General features: G+C 44.5%; 1 protein-coding gene across 2 annotated transcripts in view; it reads left to right on the top strand.

The window, feature by feature from the left end:
* Window positions 1–21,910, top strand: part of EPM2A (EPM2A glucan phosphatase, laforin) — a 138,304-nt gene that overhangs the window by 103,601 nt on the left and 12,793 nt on the right. For both annotated transcript variants that reach the window (XM_068279566.1, XM_068279567.1), the window contains exons 3-4: window positions 2,796–2,970; window positions 12,815–13,056. In XM_068279566.1, coding sequence (XP_068135667.1) covers window positions 2,796–2,970; window positions 12,815–13,056 — 417 coding nt within the window. The remainder of the gene's footprint in view (window positions 1–2,795; window positions 2,971–12,814; window positions 13,057–21,910) is intronic.

Raw genomic sequence — 21,910 nt, 5'->3', positions numbered from 1 at the left:
CGGTTCAAGGACGCCGTCGGCGGCCACGCAACCGTCCGTGACAGATGGTACATGCACAGTCATATTATTCTACAGGGTGAGCCATTTATATGGATACAACTTAATAAAATGGGAATGGTTGGTGATATTAACTTCCTGTTTGTGGCACATTAGTATATGTGGTGGGGGGGGGGGATTTTCAAGATGGGTGGTGACCATGGTGGCCATTTTGAAGTCAGCCATTTACTTTTGTTTTTTCAATAGGAAGAGGGTCATGTGACACATCAAACTTATTGGGAATTTCACACAAAAAAAAACATGGTGTGCTTGGTTTTAACGTAACTTTATTCTTTCATGAGTTATTTACAAGTTTCTCTTTGTTTACAGCCATTGACATATCGCAGAGATTAACACGTGAGGAGAGGATAGAAATTGTGTTGATATCTAGTGAATGCAGTAACCGGGTCATTGCAGCAGATTTCAGTGCAAGACACCCTACGAGACCACCCATCTCCCATGCTACAGTTAGCAAACTGCTTGCTAAGTTTTGTGAAACTGGTTCAGTGTTGGATTTGCCAAAATGTGGATGCATGAAATCTGTCACTAATTAAGAAACATCAATGGCTGCTCTAGCTTCATTCAGCAAGAGCCCACAATGTAGCACCGCATGTCACTAGAGAGTGGCATTACTCGAACATCCCTTTGGCGGATATTAGCTACTCACAAATCGCACTCTTACAAACTCCAGCTACTGCAGCATCTCAACGAGGATGACCCAGATCGGTGCACTGAATTTGCAGAATGGGCAAAACAAAAATTGGAACAGGACCCTCAGTTTACGCAGAATATTTTGTTCAGTGATGAGGCAAACTTTTATGTGAATGGTGAAGTTAACAAACAAAACCACTGCTATTGGTCTGACACTAACCCACATTGGATAGATCCCTCCAAGACTGTTGGCAGGGCCGGCCTTTAAATTGTGAAATTCCCTATAAGTTTGATGTGTCGCATGACCCTATTCCTATTGAAAAAACAAAAGTTTAATTCAAAATGGCCGACTTCAAAATGGCCACCACGGTTACCACCCATCATGAAAATGTTTACCCTCACATATACTAATGTGCTACAAACAGGAAGTTAATATCACCAACCATTCCCATTTTATTATGGTGTATCCATATAAATGGTCCACCCTGTATTGTAAATCATTACAAATGGAATTAACTGTCCAATGGACAAGAATAGCCTTACCATCAAAAGATATGCCTGCCTAGCACTCCTAATTGTTAATACCACTAGAATGTAATAGTAGGTGCTCATACTTGAAAAATGGATAATGCCCACACTATGAAGATCACAAATCTATAGCAGAGTGGGGGCTCTGTAAATGTATTCAGCCAAGAAAGAAAATACAAAGGGTATCTTTTTTAAGGTAATCCAAGAAGACGGTGGCTCAGGTAACACAGACTTTTGGAGTAAGCGTCTAAGACAGGGTGCACTCATCAAAGGCTTCCTGCCTCAGGTGATCCAAGAACCCAGAAGGAGATCCGCACTCTAGGGATATACTGACTCATGTATGTATTAAGTCAATAGCATGCACATAAAGGAGCAAAAGCCCTAAAGCGTTTCACTTCAAACACTGCTTACTCATAGGGTCATGAGGAAGCATTGTTTGATGTGAAACGTGTTAGGGCGTTTGCTCCTTTGAGTGCATGCTATTGACTGAATAGAGCTCTGAGTCAACATATTCCTTGAGTGTGGATCTCCTTCTTCTATTAAGGTAACTTCAAATTGTTATCATGTTTTTTACGTAGGTGCACTCGCTAAATAATTGCAAAAGAACCTAAAACAATCATTGAATGTGGATCATTTTGCTTCAATATTGTCAAACTTTTCAGCTCGATTTCACAGTAATGGGATTGTTTCTAAAGTGAAATCACTGTGGGCATTACTTTACTTTAATACGAAAATCTATATGACATATGCAATTATCACTAAACAAGTCATTGAATGCTATTTAATATAATCTTTCAACTTTATTCTGCTGCTGTAATTTTTTTTCACCACACTTGATGGAAACCATTATGACAGTATATAACTCTGTGTGAAACACACCCCAAAATTCACATTTGCTAGTGTTATTGCATTTTAAATATGCACAAAGGAGGAAGTGTTCGCATTATCCAGCTTGATTGCAATGGCGCATTCATTCCTTAGGAAGGAGGGAATAGCAAGATCCTGATCATCCTGGGCATGTGTACATACTTGAAAGTTATAGAGATGATTTTGTCAGGACTGTGTCATAATTGTGGAAAGTGGGTATAGACTTTAACGATAATTCCTTTTTTCCTCAGAAATTATGGTCATGTTACCATTTCTTCCCAAAACTCTAGACTGTCATGCAAGGTCAAACACACTGGCAGTCCAGGACATGCCTCCTCCCATAAGGCAATATGAAGCATGTCATTAACCCTGTAGATACTGTGTTAGTGCCCAATCCTGGAAACTGGGGGAGAGAGGCTTTCACATAACTGCATTTTTAGACAAAAAGGGTATTTAGACTGTTTTAAAAATGTTTCTTAGTTTTACAGCAGCCAGGAAGGATTGTTGAAACATTTTAAAATTTCTGGAATTTGGTTTAAACGTTACAAAACTAAGTGCAAGCATGGTGATGAGATATCTAGTAGTGCCTGAGTATATACTGCCTTTTTAAAACCACACCTTGACATATCTGATGCATCTCTCTATGTCTAATGATGAGGAGTTCAGTGTTTATACAGTGTTTTTTTTCTGCTTCATATGTTCATTATTCTTAGGTAACGGGCCCCACCATGACCGATGTTGTGACTATGATGAAAACAACATAGTGGATGGTGCATATTGCTACCCAATAGGGCACTGGATTGAAACCACTGGGCACACCGATGAAATGAAGCACACCACAGACTTTTACTTCCATATTGCAGATAATCAAGCAATGCACTTCTCCAGGTAATGTAAATGAGCAAATTTATAAAAAATATTGCTGAACTGTGCACTCAGTAACATTTAAGCATACATGCAAAATAGGCGCCTCGGAAATGTGGGCACCGGAAATAGCTGCTAGTAGAATATCAGTAAAATTACTGATACTATTCTATTGGACAGTGAGAATATTGGTTATTTTCTCAAGATTTTACTATCGCCTAACCTAACCCTACTCTCACATGAGCAATCTCTCTACCAATGCCTAACCCTAACCATCCCCCCGCCAATGCCTAACCCTAACCATCCCCCCGCCAATGCCTAACCCTAACCATCCCCCCGCCAATGCCTAACCCTAACCATCCCCCCGCCAATGCCTAACCCTAACCATCCCCCCGCCAATGCCTAACCCTAACCATCCCCCCGCCAATGCCTAACCCTAACCATCCCCCCGCCAATGCCTAACCCTAATCGACTTCCTCCACCACTGTCTAATTCTAGACATTTATCCCCACTAATGCTTAAATGACATGCCCAAAGAAGCCCAACCGTAATTGACCCCCCCCCACCTACGCCCAACCTTAACCATCCCCCCCCCAAACCCGCTGATAGCGGCGATGCCTGTGCCATATTACAAATTACAATAAATATTTGGTGGTGCAGAAGACTGGCTGCCCATTAAGTGCCCATGTTAATTGTGGCTATAAATGGAAATTTTAGTGCCAGAAATAAAATAGCAGATGCCTCCAGCTTTGAAATTTCCTGTTTCCGTGTTTAACTTGTTTGGAGAGAAAGGCGAGGGATTCGAACTGAAAAGAGTTAAAAATCGGCAAGATCTTGACAGTGAAAAACATATACAGCAATAAAGACATGTTATCTGAATTATGTGAGAAAGTATTGATCTGTTAGTAAGGGTTTTATTGATGTCCTTGTTGCTGTTGAAAAGAGGTTTGTGTTCTGATGACAGGGCTACTTAAAACAGGAAATGAGGAAATGAAGCTTTGCAGGTGTTCTTGCTCTTCCCTGCGCTATTCAACACCAAAAGAAAACATTTTCAATGGCATATTTCGCTATTTTCAAGGATAGCTGCTCTTTCAAAGTACATTCTATTAGTCCATAGTCACCAAACCTGTAGTTAGAAAAAATGTAAATGTCACTCCCTACCTAGAATGTTCCATAAGGTCGGTATCTTCACCGCATTCCCAAGTTTCCAGATTGCAGTCCTCTTATGGAGCATAGAAGAGTGGGGTGTTCTGACACCCTGAGGAAAAAAGACACAGAGACAAATAGTGGCCAAATAGTGCAGGAGGTTAGTAGCTAATGGATAGTGTATAATAGCAAAAAGAAGCTACTCACAAAGGTGGGTTATAACAAGGGTAACCAAACACTTGCAGCAGGTGGAGACAATGATCCTGACTCCACTCAGGGTATCCCAGCAGGATTGGATAAGGTTTCTCTCTGATGTGACCCCAGAGGTAGCCCCTCTAACCTCAATGGCATGGGGGGTGTAATGCAAACACATAAGGTAAAGAGGTGTCCAGTAGTGTTGGGCGAACATCTAGATGTTCGGGTTCGGGCCGAACAGGCCGAACATGGCCGCGATGTTCGGGTGTTCGACCCGAACTCCGAACATAATGGAAGTCAATGGGGACCCGAACTTTTGTGGTTTGTAAAGCCTCCTTACATGCTACATACCCCAAATTTGCAGGGTATGTGCACCTTGGGAGTGGGTACAAGAGGAAAAAAAAATTAGCAAAAAGAGCTTATAGTTTTTGAGAAAATCGATTTTAAAGTTTCAAAGGGAAAACTGTCTTTTAAATGCGGGAAATGTCTGTTTTCTTTGCACAGGTAACATGTTTTTTGTCGGCATGCAGTCATAAATGTAATACATATAAGAGGTTCCAGGAAAAGGGACCGGTAACGCTAACCCAGCAGCAGCACACGTGATGGAACAGGAGGAGGGTGGCGCAGGAGGAGAAGAAGGCCACGCTTTGTGAGACACAACAACCCCGGCCTTGCATGAGGGCAAGAAGCGTGCGGATAGCAGGCTTTGTACCGCCATGCAGTCATAAATGTAATAAAGATAAGTGGTTCAATAAACAGGGACCACGCGGCAACGCTAACCCAGCAGCAGCAGACGTGATGGAACAGGAGCAGGCGCAGGAGGAGAAGGCCACGCTTTGTGAGACACAACAACCCAGGCCTTGCATGAGGGCAAGAAGCGTGCGGATAGCAGGCTTTGTACCGCCATGCAGTCATAAATGTAATAAAGATAAGTGGTTCAATAAACAGGGACCACGCGGCAACGCTAACCCAGCAGCAGCAGACGTGATGGAACAGGAGCAGGCGCAGGAGGAGAAGGCCACGCTTTGTGAGACACAACAACCCAGGCCTTGCATGAGGGCAAGAAGCGTGCGGATAGCAGGCTTTGTACGGCCATGCAGTCATAAATGTAATAAAGATAAGTGGTTCAATAAACAGGGACCACGCGGCAACGCTAACCCAGCAGCAGCAGACGTGATGGAACAGGAGGAGGCGCAGGAGGAGAAGGCCACGCTTTGTGAGACACAACAACCCAGGCCTTGCATGAGGGCAAGAAGCGTGCGGATAGCATGCTTTGTACCGCCATGCAGTCATAAATGTAATAAAGATAAGTGGTTCAATAAACAGGGACCACGCGGCAACGCTAACCCAGCAGCAGCAGACGTGATGGAACAGGAGCAGGCGCAGGAGGAGAAGGCCACGCTTTGTGAGACACAACAACCCAGGCCTTGCATGTGGACAAAAAGCGTGCGGATATAGCAGCAATGCTTTTTGCCGCCATGCAGTCATAAATGTAATACAGATGAGAGGTTCAATAAACAGGGCCCGGAAACGCAACACCATCCCAGATGTTCATTGGTCATGTTACTTGGTTGGGGTCCTGGAGTGTTGCGTAGTCATTTCCAATCCAGGATTGATTCATTTTAATTTGAGTCAGACGGTCTGCATTGTCTGTAGAGAGGCGGATACGCCGATCTGTGACGATGCCTCCGGCAGCACTGAAACAGCGTTCCGACATAACGCTGGCTGCCGGGCAAGCCAGCACCTCTATTGCGTACATTGCCAGTTCGTGCCAGGTGTCTAGCTTCGATACCCAATAGTTGAAGGGTGCAGATGGATGGTTCGACACAGCTACGCCATCTGACATGTAGTCCTTGACCATCTTCTCCAGGCGATCGGTGTTGGAGGTGGATCTGCACGCTTGCTGTTCAGTGGGCTGCGGCTGCATGGGTGTCAGAAAATTTTCCCACTCCAAGGACACTGCCGATACCATTCCCTTTTGGGTACTAGCTGCGGCTTGCGTTGTTTGCTGCCCTCCTGGTCGTCCTGGGTTTGCGGAAGTCAGTCTGTCTGCGTACAACTGGCTAGAGGAGGGGGAGGATGTCAATCTCCTCTCTAAAGTCTCCACAAGGGCCTGCTGGTATTCTTCCATTTTGACCTGTCTGACTCTTTCTTCAAGCAGTTTTGGAACATTGTGTTTGTACCGTGGATCCAGAAGGGTATAAACCCAGTAATTGGTGTTGTCCAGAATGCGCACAATGCGTGGGTCACGTTCAATGCAGTCTAGCATGAATTGAGCCATGTGTGCCAGAGTCCTACCAGAATCCTCATCATCCTCTTGTGAGCGTTGTGATAGTTGTTGTGATGCATCATAGTCGTCACCTTCCTCCTGGTCTGCTTCTGCTGACCATTCGCGTTGAATTGTGGAAGTCCAACGTGCACCGCTCTGGCCCTCGTCAGTGGTGGCATGAAATTCCTGCTCCAACTCCAGCTGTTCCTCCTCCTCTTCTTCGTCATAGCTGCTGGGGCCAGCGTTCCCTGAGGCGGATGGCCTGATGTTGGTACCATCACGCTGATCGTTTTCTCCTTCAGATTCCCCCAGTTGCATCATGACAGCTGTTTCCTTGATTTTTAACATCGACCTCTTCAGTAAACACAGCAGTGGTATGGTAATGCTGACTGAAGAGTTGTCACTGCTCACAAGCAACGTGGATTGCTCAAAATTTTGGAGGACTTGGCAGAGGTCCAACATGTTGGCCCAATCGGATCCACAGAAGCTTGGCAGCTGGCCGGATGCGCCTCGGTACTGCGCCGTCATGTACTGGACCACTGCACTCTTCTGCTCGCAAAAGCGGGCTAGCATGTGCAGCGTAGAATTCCAGCGCGTAGGGACATCACACAGCAAGCGATGGTGGGGGAGATTGAAGCGCTCCTGCATCTTGGCGAGTGCCCCCGAAGCAGTACTGGAATTTCTACAATGTTTGGACACTCGACGCACCTTCAACAGCAGATCGGGCACGCCTGGGTATGTCCTCAGGAACCGCTGAACTACTAGGTTCATCACGTGCGCCAGGCAAGGGATGTGTGTCAGCTTAGCCAACCTTAAAGCGCGAATGAGATTACTCCCATTATCACACACAACCATGCCCGGTTTCAGGTCCAGCGGTGCCAGCCACAAATCCGTCTGTTCCTTTATTCCCCTCCAAATTTCCTCCCCTGTGTGCTGCTTATCCCCAAGGCAGATTAGCTTCAGCAACGCTTGCTGACGCATGCCAACAGCTGTGCTGCACTGCTTCCACGATCCTACTGCTGCTGGGTTAGCGTTTCCGGATGAGGTACAGCTTTGAGATGCGTTGGAGGAGAAGGAGTCAGAGAGGTAGGTGCTGCTGTTATCCAGTGGGAGGGACGGCGGTGCAGCTGTTTGTGGCGTGGGCAACACCCGTGCCGTAGCAGGTGAGGAATCGCTGCCAGGCTCCACAAGGTTCACCCAGTGCGCGGTAAGGGAGATGTATCGACCCTGGCCGAACGCACTCGTCCAGGTGTCAGTGGTGAGGTGAACCTTGCAGGCAACGGCATTCTTCAAGCTTCGGGTTATTTTGCTGACCACGTGCTCATGCAACTCAGGCACTGCAGAGCGTGCAAAGTGGTAGCGGCTGGGAACCACGTAACGTGGGATGGCCACTGACATCATGCCCTTGAAGCTGTTTGTCTCCACCAATCGATATGGCAGCATTTCGCAGGCCAGAAGCTTGGCTATGCTGGCTGTTACTGCCACGGCCCGGGGGTCATTTGCTGGCAATTTCCTCTTGCGCTCAAACATCTCCGACACAGACAACTGAACCGTAGCGCTGCACACGGAAGGGCTGTTGGTTGTTGTGTTTGATGAACACTGGGAGACCTCAAGAGCACTACTCCGGAAAGTGACAGTGTCAGCGTCGTCTGATGTTTGTGAATGTTGTGAACCACGCAATGGCTGGGCTACTGCTGCTGCTGAGGCGGGTCTGGTGAACCCAAGGGAGGCAGTGTTGTTTCTGGTACCCTGTCCTGACGCGTTTGCCCAAAGAGTGGGATGTTTGGATAGCATGTGACGGCTCATGCTGGTGGTGGAGAGGTTGTTAATATTTTTCCCCCTGCTCAGGCGGGTCTTGCACACCTTGCAAATCGCCATGGTAACATCCTCAGTGCAGTCTTCAAAGAAAGCCCAGACTTTGGAGCACCTGCCTCCTTGCTGGCGATTTCTGTTTGCTCCTCTTTTGCCTCTCACTTGAACTTCCACGCTTGTGGTGCCTGAAATTGCGCGCCGCCTACCTTGTGGCACAAGGCGAACTCGTGCAGCAGTGTGTTCTTCAACAGACTCATCTGTGCTGCTGCTACGACGGCGATGTTCTCGTTCACAAACAAAATCTGGGTCTCTGTCCACATTGTCCATACCCTCCTCTTCCATCTCCTCAAACTCGTCATATGTCATTGTGGGCCACCGCCGTGGAGTAGAGCTCCCCACAACAACCTCTGCGCAGCACACTCCAACGTCGTCTTCCAGATCTTGTCGGCCGACCTCCTGCAATTGCAACCCCTCCTGCCCAAATTGCTCTGGGATTTGGGTTTCCGAGTCCTCTTCGGACTCGCCTCGTATTTCAGTGCGCGGTACATTTCCCACAGTTAACGGTTGTGAATCCAGGCACAACATTTCTGGCTGTTCCTCCATTGACCTTTGAAAGGTGGAAGTTTGTTGGGCTGGGAATAGCTCCTGCGAATACCCCATTGTGTCCTGAGGTAATTCATCGGACTGGTTATCTGGCAGTTGTGTGCGTGGTGTCGCTGCCGGTTGTGTCAGCTTTGTGCCCACTGGCTCCTTGTAACTGGCTGAGGACTCGGACCTCGTGCGTGATGTGCTGGTGCTGCTTAACCCACTGCTGGACGCTTGAGAGGTCATCCAAGTAATTATCTGGTCCTGTTCTTTTGGATTTGTGAGGGTTGTTGTCCTGGACAACATGGGTGGTATTGAGTGGGTTTTCTTGGGTGCTCCCCTGTGGCCTGTACGTGAACCGTCAGGGGAAACACCTCTTCCCTTGCCCCTCCCTCTTTCACCGGATTTCTTCCTCATTTCACTTATCCTTACAGTACACGCTGACTGGCAGCAGTACAGTGGCAGTACAGAAATGCTATACAGTACCACTATTCCCAGCAGCGACACAGAGCACAATGCTATACAGTGACGGGTGAGCGGTGTACCACTATTCCCAGCAGACACAGAACAGTGAACAGAATGCTATATAGTGTGGCTGAGCGAGCGGTGTACCACTATTCCCAGCAGACACAGAACAGTGAACAGAATGCTATATAGTGTGGCTGAACGAGCGGTGTACTACTGTTCCCAGCAGACACAGAACAGTACACAGAATGCTATATAGTGTGGCTGAACGAGCGGTGTACTACTGTTCCCAGCAGACACAGAACAGTACACAGAATGCTATATAGTGTGGCTGAACGAGCGGTGTACTACTGTTCCCAGCAGACACAGAACAGTGAACAGAATGCTATATAGTGTGGCTGAGCGAGCGGTGTACCACTATTCCCAGCAGACACAGAACAGTGAACAGAATGCTATATAGTGTGGCTGAGCGAGCGGTGTACCACTATTCCCAGCAGACACAGAACAGTAAACAGAATGCTATATAGTGTGGCTGAGCGAGCGGTGTACCACTATTCCCAGCAGACACAGAACAGTGAACAGAATGCTATATAGTGTGGCTGAGCGAGCGGTGTACCACTATTCCCAGCAGACACAGAACAGTGAACAGAATGCTATATAGTGTGGCTGAGCGAGCGGTGTACCACTATTCCCAGCAGACACAGAACAGTGAACAGAATGCTATATAGTGTGGCTGAGCGAGCGGTGTACCACTATTCCCAGCAGACACAGAACAGTGAACAGAATGCTATATAGTGTGGCTGAGCGAGCGGTGTACTACTGTTCCCAGCAGACACAGAACAGTACACAGAATGCTATATAGTGTGGCTGAACGAGCGGTGTACTACTGTTCCCAGCAGACACAGAACAGTACACAGAATGCTATATAGTGTGGCTGAACGAGCGGTGTACCACTATTCCAAGCAGACACAGAACAGTGAACAGAATGCTATATAGTGTGGCTGAGCGAGCGGTGTACCACTATTCCCAGCAGACACAGAGTGGCAGTAAACAGAATGCTATATAGTGTGGCTGAGCGAGGTACACAGAGTGGCAGTAAACAGAATGCTATATAGTGTGGCTGTGCAAGCGGTGTACTACTATTCCCAGCAGACACAGAGTGGCAGTAAACAGAATGCTATATAGTGTGGCTGAGCGAGGTACACAGAGTGGCAGTAAACAGAATGCTGAGCGAGCGGTGTACTACTATTCCCAGCAGCGACACACAATGACTGGGGGGGACCCTGGCTAGCGTGGCTGGAGCGCGAACTACCCTGCCTGCCTACCCAAAGCTAAACCCACAGACAAATGGCGGAGATATGACGTGGTTCGGGTATTTATTTACCCGAACCACGTGACAGTTCGGCCAATCAGAGCGCGTTCGGGTCCGAACCACGTGACCCGTTCGGCCAATCACAGCGCTAGCCGAACGTTCGGGGAACGTTCGGCCATGCGCTCTTAGTTCGGCCATATGGCCGAACGGTTTGGCCGAGCACCGTCAGGTGTTCGGCCGAACTCGAACATCACCCGAACAGGGTGATGTTCTGCAGAACCCGAACAGTGGCGAACACTGTTCGCCCAACACTAGTGTCCAGGTAAAGATAAAATTAGGTTAACATCAAATAAAACATAGCAAAATGAGGTGACTTATCTCAATGATGACAGTCAGATAAGACAATAAGATTTAATATGCACAGGTAATGCGTTTAACAGGTCAGAGCCCACTTCCCTTAGGGTAATACAAGTGCCGAAGTACCAGTAGCCAATAGTATTGGCCGCCTCTCCTCTTATGGAGTAATGCTCTAATGTAAATACACACTCTCCATAGAAGATCCAGTGTAGTGGATCAGTGCTATACCTAGCTCTCACTGGGACATATTCACTAACCAGTGGTAAAATTGCTGTGTGCAAGTAGTGCACAGCAAGTTACTGGTACTTACACCCCTGACATAGCAGGGGCTACACAATCAACACAACCTGTGTTATCTAGGTAATTGCTAATGAATTGTGTGTTACCCTGGTTGCATAGCACATACTATCCTAGCGCCACAGCCATGACCAAAGACTTTGAAAGTATAATAACCCTTTAAAAGTGAACTTTCTTGCAAAAATAAAAGGCATGAGAAGTAATTTGATCCATAACTATAATTTATTGGAAGGTTCAGACCAAATATCAATTTAGATTGTTTAAAGTGAACCTAAACCGAGTAAAATGATTTAAAATAAACACATGATGTACCTGCAAATTAATATTACATACTTACCTCTCCGTCAGTTCCTCTGAGAAGCTCACCATTTTCTTCTTACAATGATTCCTTCCAGTTCTGACAAGATTTTGTCAGAACTGAAATATATCAGTTGCTGTTAGTTATTACTGAAAGGGCAACTTATGAGCAAGGTAATATCCATGTTTCCCTATGGCTCAAGTGGGCAATATTACAGTTTAACAATGTGATGACCAGGAAGCTGTCATGGGTAAATGCAATTTTCAAAATGGAGGAAGGAGAATTCCATTGATCACAGTGGACAAACAGGACAGAGGAGAGGTGAAAGAGAATAATGAGTAGCTTACATGGGAGGTAAGTATGGTGTGTGTATGTTTTATTCTGACTTTTAATTTTCCTGTTCGGGTTTGCTTTAGGTGTTAAGTGTCATGCACATTTCCATGCTCACCAGTTTACTTCTGATAGCATGTGTATACCTTTTGTTTTATAATAGCTGTGCTGTACAATGTCACTTTTATAAATGCACCAAATTCAACATTCTTTTGGCAGTCTTATTATGTTTTATTTGATTATATGTCACTTGATGTTCATATTATTTAAATATATGGTATTCTGCAGATACTGTAATTTATACCAATAGTGTAATACTGAGAACATTTTCAATGACCAAATTTCTTGACTTAAATTAACTGTTCTTTAAAAAAAAAAGTTTCACTTACCTGGGTTTTCCCCAAGCCTCCTGCACCCTGTCCTGTACCCTCGCCGGTCCCCTCCGTTCCCACGCCGCCAACCAGTTTAGTTTTCGGCCGACTGAGAGATGGCCCCTCTCCACTCTACTGCGGGCGCACTAAGAGAAACCTTGAACTGCGCCTGCGCAGGATGCTCTTGACAACGGGAACGCGTTCAAGGAGACGAGTGGAGAGCAGTTGACTCTCAATTGGTCGAAAACTAAACTGTCTGGCAGCGGGGAAACGGAGGCTCGTTGAGGACCAGCAAGGGTACAGGACGGCTGCAGGGGGCTTGGGGAAGCCTCAGGTAAGTGAACCTTTTTTTTTTTTTTTAAAGGACAGTTAAGGTTCCCTTTAACTTCCTGCAGTTTGACCTTGAAAATTATGTATGTGTCTTTGAACAGAATCCTGCCCAATATCTGGCTGGGAAGTTGTCCCCGACAGCTGGAGCATGTGACAATCAAGATGAAGCATGAACTAAAAGTGACTGCTGTCCTAAACTTTCAGACTGAGTGGGACATTATTCAGAATAGTAAAGGCTGCAATCACTACGATGAACCCATGAGCCCAGATACCATGTTCAGGTTATATAAAGAAGTCGGATTGACTCACATATGGATACCCACACCTGATATGAGTACAGAAGGTACATGTAACTATGAGGAAAGTTAATGGTTTTCATTCGTAATGTGAAATTTCAAGGTTAATCGTAATTAATTCCGTATGTAATAGTAATATTTCATAATTTCGCATAATTTTGTGCTGAGTTTGGTGGTTAATAGAAAAGCCCCCAAAATGCTATTGACACCAAAATTGCTACATAAGTTAAGGAGAATAGTGGGTACAACTCAACAAAGAATTGTTCAAAAATATCTTGTAGTTTTTGAGAAAATTGATTTTAAAAATGCAAAGAAAAATTGGTTTTTAAATTGTAATTTTGTGAGTTTAAAAACAATTTTTTCTTTGCATTTGTAAAATCAATTTTCTCCAAAACTACAAGGTCTTTTTGGAAAAATCTTTTTTTGACTTGTACCCACTATTCTCCTTAATATATGTAGCAATTTTGGTGGCAATAGCATATATGGGGGTTTTGCTATTCACTGCCAAATTCGGCAAAAATTACACGAAATGTTATGAGAAATTATGAATGACTCCGTAATCATTTACATGTACAAATCGTAATTACGTATAGGCAAAATTGCGAAAATGTACGCGAAAATTTACGTAATCGTAATTAGCTGATTACGATCATCACTATTATTAAGTACTGATCCATTATTCACATACCAGTCAATGTTATATTTGACATATTTTAGCAGTAATATTTATTTTTTTCATTGTGCAAGGCTGCTTTCACAGTAAGACGTTACAGGCGCACGTTAGTGCAGCCTGTAACGCAGCCTAACTCACAGCAATGAAAACGAAATGGGCTGTTCACTGTGCCCACGTTGCGTTACATTGAAACACTGCACGTCAAGTTAAAGTGCTGCATGCTGTGCGTTATACGCGGCTAAGCCGCGTTAGACTGTTTGCACATGCTCAGTGATGTTGGAGGAGGAGGTCTCCCCTCCTCCTCCGCGGCCAGCCACATGGCTAATTAATATTCACTGCACTGTGACGTGCAGTGTTTACTTCCTGGAGCGGCCGCTCCGTGCAGCGATTGGCTGGTGGGACCACGTGATGCGGATCACGTGGTCTCCGCATCGCACAGCACAAAAAAAGGCGCACCAAGAGCTGCATAACTTTTTTTGTATAAATATTTATGTTTTTTTATAATAAATTTTACTTATTATTTACAATTTTTTTTTCAAATCCCTCCCTCCCTCCCCCTAACCTGCCAATCATGGTGATCAGCTCTCATAGGCTTCAGTCTATGAGAGCCGATTGCTCTCCTGTGTCCCAGGGAGACAGCTGTGTCACACGGCTGTCCCTTATACAGCGCTGCTGTAGATCACAGCACTGTACATGCTAATTAGACAGTCTCCGAGCAGCGATCCCCGATGGGAGACTGAAGGCGGAGCTCCGGCTACCAAGTAGGAGGTGCGTGCGATCTCCTGCAAAACGAAGCCCCAGGACTTTATGTTGATCGGCGTTAGGCGTCCTGGGGCTGCCGCCATGCCCATCGGCGTGACGTGGTCAGCAATAGGTTAAAGCAGGGAAGCCCACACTTTTTAAGCTTGCGAGCTACTTTAAAATTCGCCAAGGCCAGGAGATCTACCAACGTTTCAAATGCACCCGACACCCCCCTCCCCCGGAAAGGTAGTTAAGTATAGGTCCCTTCAGTATAGGTTAGCTAGGCATATGTGCCTTCAGTATAATGTGCCTTCAGTATAGGTTAGCTAGGAATATGTGCCTTCAGTATAGGTTAGCTGGGTATATGTGCCTTCAGTATAGGTTAGCTGGGTATATGTGCCTTCAGTATAGGAAGCCGGGTATATGTGTCTCAGTATAGGTAGCAGGGTATATGTGCCTCAGTATAGGAAGCTGGGTATATGTGCCTCAGTATAGGTAGCAGGATATATGTGCCTCAGTATAGGTAGCAGGGTATATGTGCCTTTAGTATAGGTAGCAGGGTATATGTGCCTTTAGTATAGGTAGCTAGTTATAGGATGGGCACACGTTATAACTTATCTCCCTCTAGCTCCAGTGGTGGCATCCTGGTGCCGCGGCTGCCTGGAGGGCAGATGTGCAATTCGGTGGCTGAGGGAACGCTCTGGCAGGCAGCGCGAGTGGAGGTGGAATTGTTTCCAGCACCACCCCCAGCCATGACACTGCATCATGGCAGAGCCGCCCCTGGCCTCTCAGCCGCGCCTCTCTCCCCCCGATTGGCTGCGTGATTAGAAATTCAATGGAACGTGGCCATGAGGCCGCGATCTACCGATCAGGCGGTCGCGATCTACCAGTAGATCGTGATCGACCTATTGGGCAGCCCTGGTTTAAAGCATACATGAAGTGACATGTGACATGATGAAAGAAACATCGGTGCATATAGTACTAGTCCTACTAAGAATTTTTCTAAAGTTTATTTCTGTTTTCCTGTGTTGCAGCTTGTCTAGGTTGCTTATGTTAAAAATTGCCTGGTATGGGAATTTTTTTTTAAGAATCTCAATATAGATTGGGCTTTCTTACCCACAGCTCCACCCTAATTGCCAGTCAATAGTGAAGCAGCATTGTAAATCATACACAGCTGATGTACACACAGTTTCAGAGTTCTTTTACCAATTTGCAAAATATATATTTAGAAGTAGACTTAATCAGGAAAAAGGCAATGTAAAAGGAGGTGGAGGGGAACTTGGGGGGTGGGGGGAGAGAGTTGGTAGTTAAAACAGAGAAGAATAATTAGGCTTGATGCTTTAACTTTCAGTAATATCTTTGTGTTTTAAGTATTCAGATGCAGCGGAAGATGAGTCTCTTTATAGTTTAATTTGGACATTTCTTTGGACTAAATGGACCAACAGACGTCAACCACATCAATGCTCTCAATACAAAAGCAGCTAATAGTTGCAGTAAAATTAATTTGTTGCTGTAACAAGATTATTTAATGAGCTTTGGCGAGAGAAGAGCAGATTTAGGGAGACATAGCTTAAATTTCAGAAGTTATTACGCTTTCATGTTCCATTATGTAATCTTTATTTAGGGTGCCTTCATACTTATACCTGTGATTTCCAGACTTTTTTTTTATATTTCCAGTTGTGTGTTTTGTGATTTTTTTTTTCTTTTTTTGCATTTTTCTTTTTCTTTTTGCATGATTTTTCTATGCATACCAATGAAGTACCGTAAATTTACATGAAATTGTATGTGATTAAAGAAGACCTAAACCTTTCCACAAGAGATAAGGAGAATACAGAAACATCTCACCCTGTTTGTATTTAGAGATAGCTGCCTGTCTAGCTCACCCTTATCTAGAAGTAATAAATCACTGTAATTTGATCTGGGAGCTCTGTCTGATCTGTGCCGTGGTGTGCCATTCAGACAGGCTAAAGAGGAAGTCCTGGGTTTAGGTCCGCCTTTCATTTCACATTCATTTCCATTGACCTGCATCAGATTGCATTGGCTTGCATCAAAGCATACATGTAAGCCATTTTTTTTTCAAAAAATTCAGATGCAAAAAAATTGCATAACAATGTAATTCAAATGTGATGCCAATGACTTGCATTGGATGTGTGGCGAATGCAAATGTGAAAAAATGGCAAACACACGCACATTCTGTAATCATTTCCTCAGCCCTGAGTCAAAGTTTCATGATTTTGCATCTGATAAAGATGTTTCAGACAGCCACCAGTGCTCAACAAAACACATACACAATAGTGGCAGCCCCCACATAATAAATAAAAGGTATATGGTTTTTCAATTGCAAAGTTCTGAAAAGTTATTAGTTAAGTTAGAAAATTATCTCCTAGGAGAAAAACTCAGGAGAAAAAGTTAATTGCATATGGGTCTCTGTGCCTAAAATGGTCCTGATCCAATTCACTTTTTCTCCTAAGATTTTTCCTAGGTTTTTAATTTTTTTATTTTAAAGAGAATGAATAGTTTTTACTAAACATATATCCTGATTGATGTTATAAAACTATTAAAAACACAAATATTTTGCTGTCTCCTCATTCATGTAACTAAATTCAGTTACGGATTTTAAGTCTGAAGAGTCAGAATACTGTCGGCAATGAAATCAGGTCATACAATTTGCTGATTTGTCTCTCCTTATATATATAATAATTGCTGTGCTAACTCATCCCTGTAAGTTTGCTTATGCTTTTATTATGGTATCAAAGTATCAAAGAGCCATTATTTTTAAACTAGATGAACCTTATATGATAAGATGTGTACTGTAATGATCCGCTCATCTGTCTGCACAGACAGACAGCTGTTTGACCATTCCATAAAGAGGAGCAGTTAGGTATAAGGTCTCAGAGAAAATAAACACATATATCAGTAGCTAAATATTGGCTGTACTTACATTACATATGCATTTCACTGTCCACGTTTGTACTTCACAGAATTTTTATATAGTATTTGCAGAGAATGATGCTCCTGACAGCTCGTGGCAGGTTCCATGTTTGTCTGTCTCCTATGAAGCCAATTGTGATGTCATATCCTCCCTGCTTCCTGATGAGTCCACTCACAAAAAAAGCTCATAATGAATAGCAATCTGTGCAGTGAATATTAATTAGCCATGTGGCTAGGAACAATAGCAGACTCCTGCAGTGTACTCTGCCCAGAGATTTATCAGTGCTGTGAGCAGCCCAGCATTACATGCTGTTGTAACTTGAGCCTGTAACTTCTCACTAGCAGCCGAGGGGAGGGCCCCAGAATGCTTTGCAGTATGGTATGCGGCCTCTCGGCCTCTTAATGGCTTGGGAATACAGAGCCTTGCTGTCAGCACACATCAAAAGTAAGAGAGATTTTTAACTTCAGTATTGCCTTTTTGGCTTCCTTCTAAACTGTTTAACACAGGAGAATAGAGGTTTAAATTAGCTTTTGCAGCCTGACAGTTACTCTTTAAGTCTGAGGGCTGCAGGTCTCTGGAAAAGAGACCTGTCTTTGCTTTGCAAGTTTCAGACCTGCTCTGCTGCTGAGGAATTTGCATACATTTGTTATGCAAATTGCCTAGCTGCCTCCTTTGAAGGCTGGCAGTATAAATACCATGTTCTCCCAGAATCCTTTGCTGGTCATCTTTCATGGTTTGTTACTGATGAACTCTCCTGGAGTATCAGCCCTGTTTGTTTGTCAAAGTTTACCTTAGAGTAATTCCTTGGGACTGCACTAGGCAGCTCTTCTAGTGCAGTCAGGTTGCATTATCTGTTTTGCCTTTATTGTCTCTGCTGCGATTGTCCTGTCGCCAGCGACGGTCGACAGGAAATCGTTCTGTCTGTCTGGGGGTGCTAACCAGAGCAGCGGTTGCTACTGGTAGCCCCTTCTGTTCATCTGTCTGGATTGCATTAGCCCTAATGGTAGTGGCAGTGCTTCCTTCTGTGTCTCGATTTCTTTGTCGCCAGCGGCGGTCGACAGGGAATCATTCTGTCTGTCTGGGAGTGTAGGCCAGAGCTGCGGTTGCTACTGGCTGCTCCATCTGTCTGGATTGCATTAGCCCTAATGGTAGTGGCAGTGCCTCCTTCTGTGTCTCTGCCTTTGGGGTGCTAGCCAGAGCAGCAGTTGCTACTGGCAGCCCCACCTGTCTGTCTGTCTGTCTTGTCTGATACGAACGCTTGCTGTAGGCTTGGTGAGGTAACCGTTTAGCAAGCGTTCACGTTCTCTATTTCGTGTTTGTCTGTCATTGGTTAGTTAGGGTGGCACGCTTATCACTGGGCACCTAACGCGCGGTGATCGTGCAGAAACGCGTTTGCTGTTGCGAATAAGTATGGTGTTCGCGTTTAGTAAGCGTTTGTTATTTTCTTTATTTGTTCTGATTCTTGTTTGCTGTGCCTTTGCTACTCTTGTGCTCTGTCCTTCTCAGTCTGGTGTCTGTTGGCAATCACCATTCTTGCGATTGCATTCGCGCTTTCTTTTGTTTCTCTGATGTGTGTTCATCGTCGCTGGGGGGCGACTAGATTGGTGAACACACATTCTGTCTGTCCCTGTGCTATTTCTCTTTGAGGGCTATTCAGCCCTGCTTGATCCTGCTCGTACAATTCCCATCTGGCATCTGTGGCAGTGCAGAGGCAGGACTCGTCTGCACTCCACAGCTCCATCTGCCGGTGGGAATTGCCCTCTACCGGTGCATTGCACCTAACCTGGGTTCTCCCAATTACACATTTGTGGAGGATTTCCGCCACGTCAGCGCACTTCTAGTGCGCTGACCACGGAAATAGAAACCCGCAATCGTTACAAGTACATTGCCTTAATGATTTTTGGAAAACATGGATAATAGAGGCATTACATTATCTGTGATCCTTTATAGCACAGATTGACATTGCGTAAATTATCAAATTTTTCTTACTTAAAGAGACTCCGTAACAAAAATTGCATCCTGTTTTTTATCATCCTACAAGTTCCAAAAGCTATTCTAATGTGTTCTGGCTTACTGCAGCACTTTCTGCTATCACAGTCTCTGTAATAAATCAATGTATCTTTCCCTTGTCAGACTTGTCAGCCTGTGTCTGGAAGGCTGCCAAGTTCTTCATTGTTGTGGTTCTGCTATGAATTCCCCCTTCCAGGCCCCTCTATGCACACTGCCTGTGTATTATTTAGATTAGTGCAGCTTCTCTCTTCTCTCTTATCTTTTACAAGCTGGATAAATCGTCCTCTGAGCTTGCTGGGCTTTCACATACTGAAGAATTACAGACAAGGGCAAAGCTGTTTGCAGGAGAAAAAAGAGCAGCCTGAAACTTCAGTGCATGAGAGATGCAGGGAGAAAGAAACACACAAATGATCTCTTGAGATTCAAAAGGAAGGCTGTATACAGCCTGCTTGTGTATGGTTGTATTTTCTATGTGTGGACATACTGTACATCAACCTACTTCCTGTTTTGGTGCGCCATTTTGTTTGTTTATAAACAAACTTTTTAAAACTGTTTTTAACCACTTTTAATGTGGCAAGGAGCGGCGAAATTGTGTCAGAGGGTAATAGGAGATGTCCCCTAACGCACTGGTATGTTTACTTTTGTGCGATTTTAACAATACAGATTCTCTTTAAAGGACTTACGAGCCCAAATAAAAAAAAAGTTAAGTACCTGCCTGAAATTTGAATGCACAGAGGACTCCATCCGCGCCCTCCGTGCAGATCTGCCGGGTCCCTGCAGTTAAATCGTCCCCTCTGGCCGCTCCCGACCCCACAGCCCGGGTCGGACTCTCCTGCCTCAAGCAGAATGGCCACCTGAGCTGGCCACGGCTGCGCAGCTCTAGGGCCTCCCCCCAATCCATGCTACAGGAAACAGCCTGTAGCGTGGATCAGGGCGGGAGGCCCTAGAGCTGCGCAGCCGCGGCCAGCTCAGGCAGCCATTTTGCTAGAGGCAGGAGAGCCTGTGGGGCCAGGAGCGGACCAAGGGGACGATTTAACTGCGGGACCCGGCGGAACTGCACGGAGGACACAGATGGTGTCCTCCGTGCATTCAAATTTCAGGCAGGTACTTAACTTTTTTTTTAATTTTATTTGGGCTCGTAAGTCCTTTAAATTGAAAGTAAAAGGCAAAGACACTGAAACCACTTTGCAAGTCGCCAACGCTCTTACCCACCACTGGTGACATCCATTTAATTCAATTACATTCAAACATTTATTTCCTGGGATCTGCATGTCTCTCTTTAAAGGACCTCTGTAGCGAAAATCTTAAAAGTTTAAAATACATGTAAACATACACAAATAACAGTATGTTTCTTCCATTGTAAAATGAGCCATAAATTACATTTCTCCTATGTTGCTGTCACTTACAGTAAGTACTAGAAATCTGACATTACCGATAGACTTTGGACTAGCCCATCTTCCCATGGGAGGGTTCTCAGGGTTTTCTTTATTTTTAAAAGCACTTAGTGAATGGCAGTTGCTCTGTTCAACTGCCCAAAAAGTGTGCAGCGAGCAGGGAAGCTGGCCAGCATCTTTGTATATATCTTTTTTAGGGAATTTCTTTATAAAGAATAAAGGCCATGCTGATAATCCCCCATAAAGAAATGGACTAACCCAAAACCGGTCAGTAATATCAGATTTCCACTACCTACTGTAAGTGACAGTAACATAGGAGAAAAGTAATATATGGCTCATTTTACTCTGGAAGAAATGTACTTCTTATTTGTATGTGTTTTAAAATTTAAGATTTTTGCGACAGTTCTTCTTTAACCACTTAAGCCAATCTGGACGGATATATTTGTCCAAAAATCGCCACTCAAAAGCAATGTGGACGAATATATCCGTCCAGCAGTGTTGCTGCCCTTGTTCACGTGTATCTGCATGCAGGCGGCTCATTCCCTGCCGCTATTACAGGGGATTGATTGCTGAAGAGGAACCAGTGTTCCCCCGAGGCAAACGATTCCCTGCAAATGAATCAAAATGCCTCCAATCAGGAGGTATTTGATTCTGAAACCGTTAAAAATGTAAAAAAAAAGATCATGCACTCCCTGGTTTCTTCCAGGAGAGTGCTTAGTGCTGCCTAGTGGCCAAAAAGAAAAATTAAAGTAGAAATGGAAAAAAAACAAAATAAAAACTGATTGACTCCCCACCCTGCCCATTAACTAAAAAAAATAAAAACACACGTTTAAAAAAATTAAAAAATTACAGTTTTAAAAGAAATATATAAATCTTTACCTTAGGGAGTAAACTTTTTAATATGTATGTTGTGAAGGTATATTACTACATACCTTATTACCTTTAGCCTATATGGGCTTGTAATTAGTGATGGACGCAAAACTGAAAAAATGCACCTTTATTTCTAAATAAAATATTTGCGGCATACATTGTACTAGGGAAATATTTTGACCGTTGCACTAACCGGGACAAATGGGCAAATGGGAATGTTTTATTTTAAAACTTTAATGGCTGAAAACTGAGAAATAATGATTTTTTTTTCTTATTATTTC

Source organism: Hyperolius riggenbachi, chromosome 4, assembly GCF_040937935.1.
Source record: "Hyperolius riggenbachi isolate aHypRig1 chromosome 4, aHypRig1.pri, whole genome shotgun sequence".
In the NCBI taxonomy this organism is placed as follows: Eukaryota; Metazoa; Chordata; class Amphibia; order Anura; family Hyperoliidae; genus Hyperolius; species Hyperolius riggenbachi.
The sequence above is the reverse complement of the archived record's forward strand: the minus strand, read 5'-3'. Positions and strand labels throughout refer to the sequence as shown.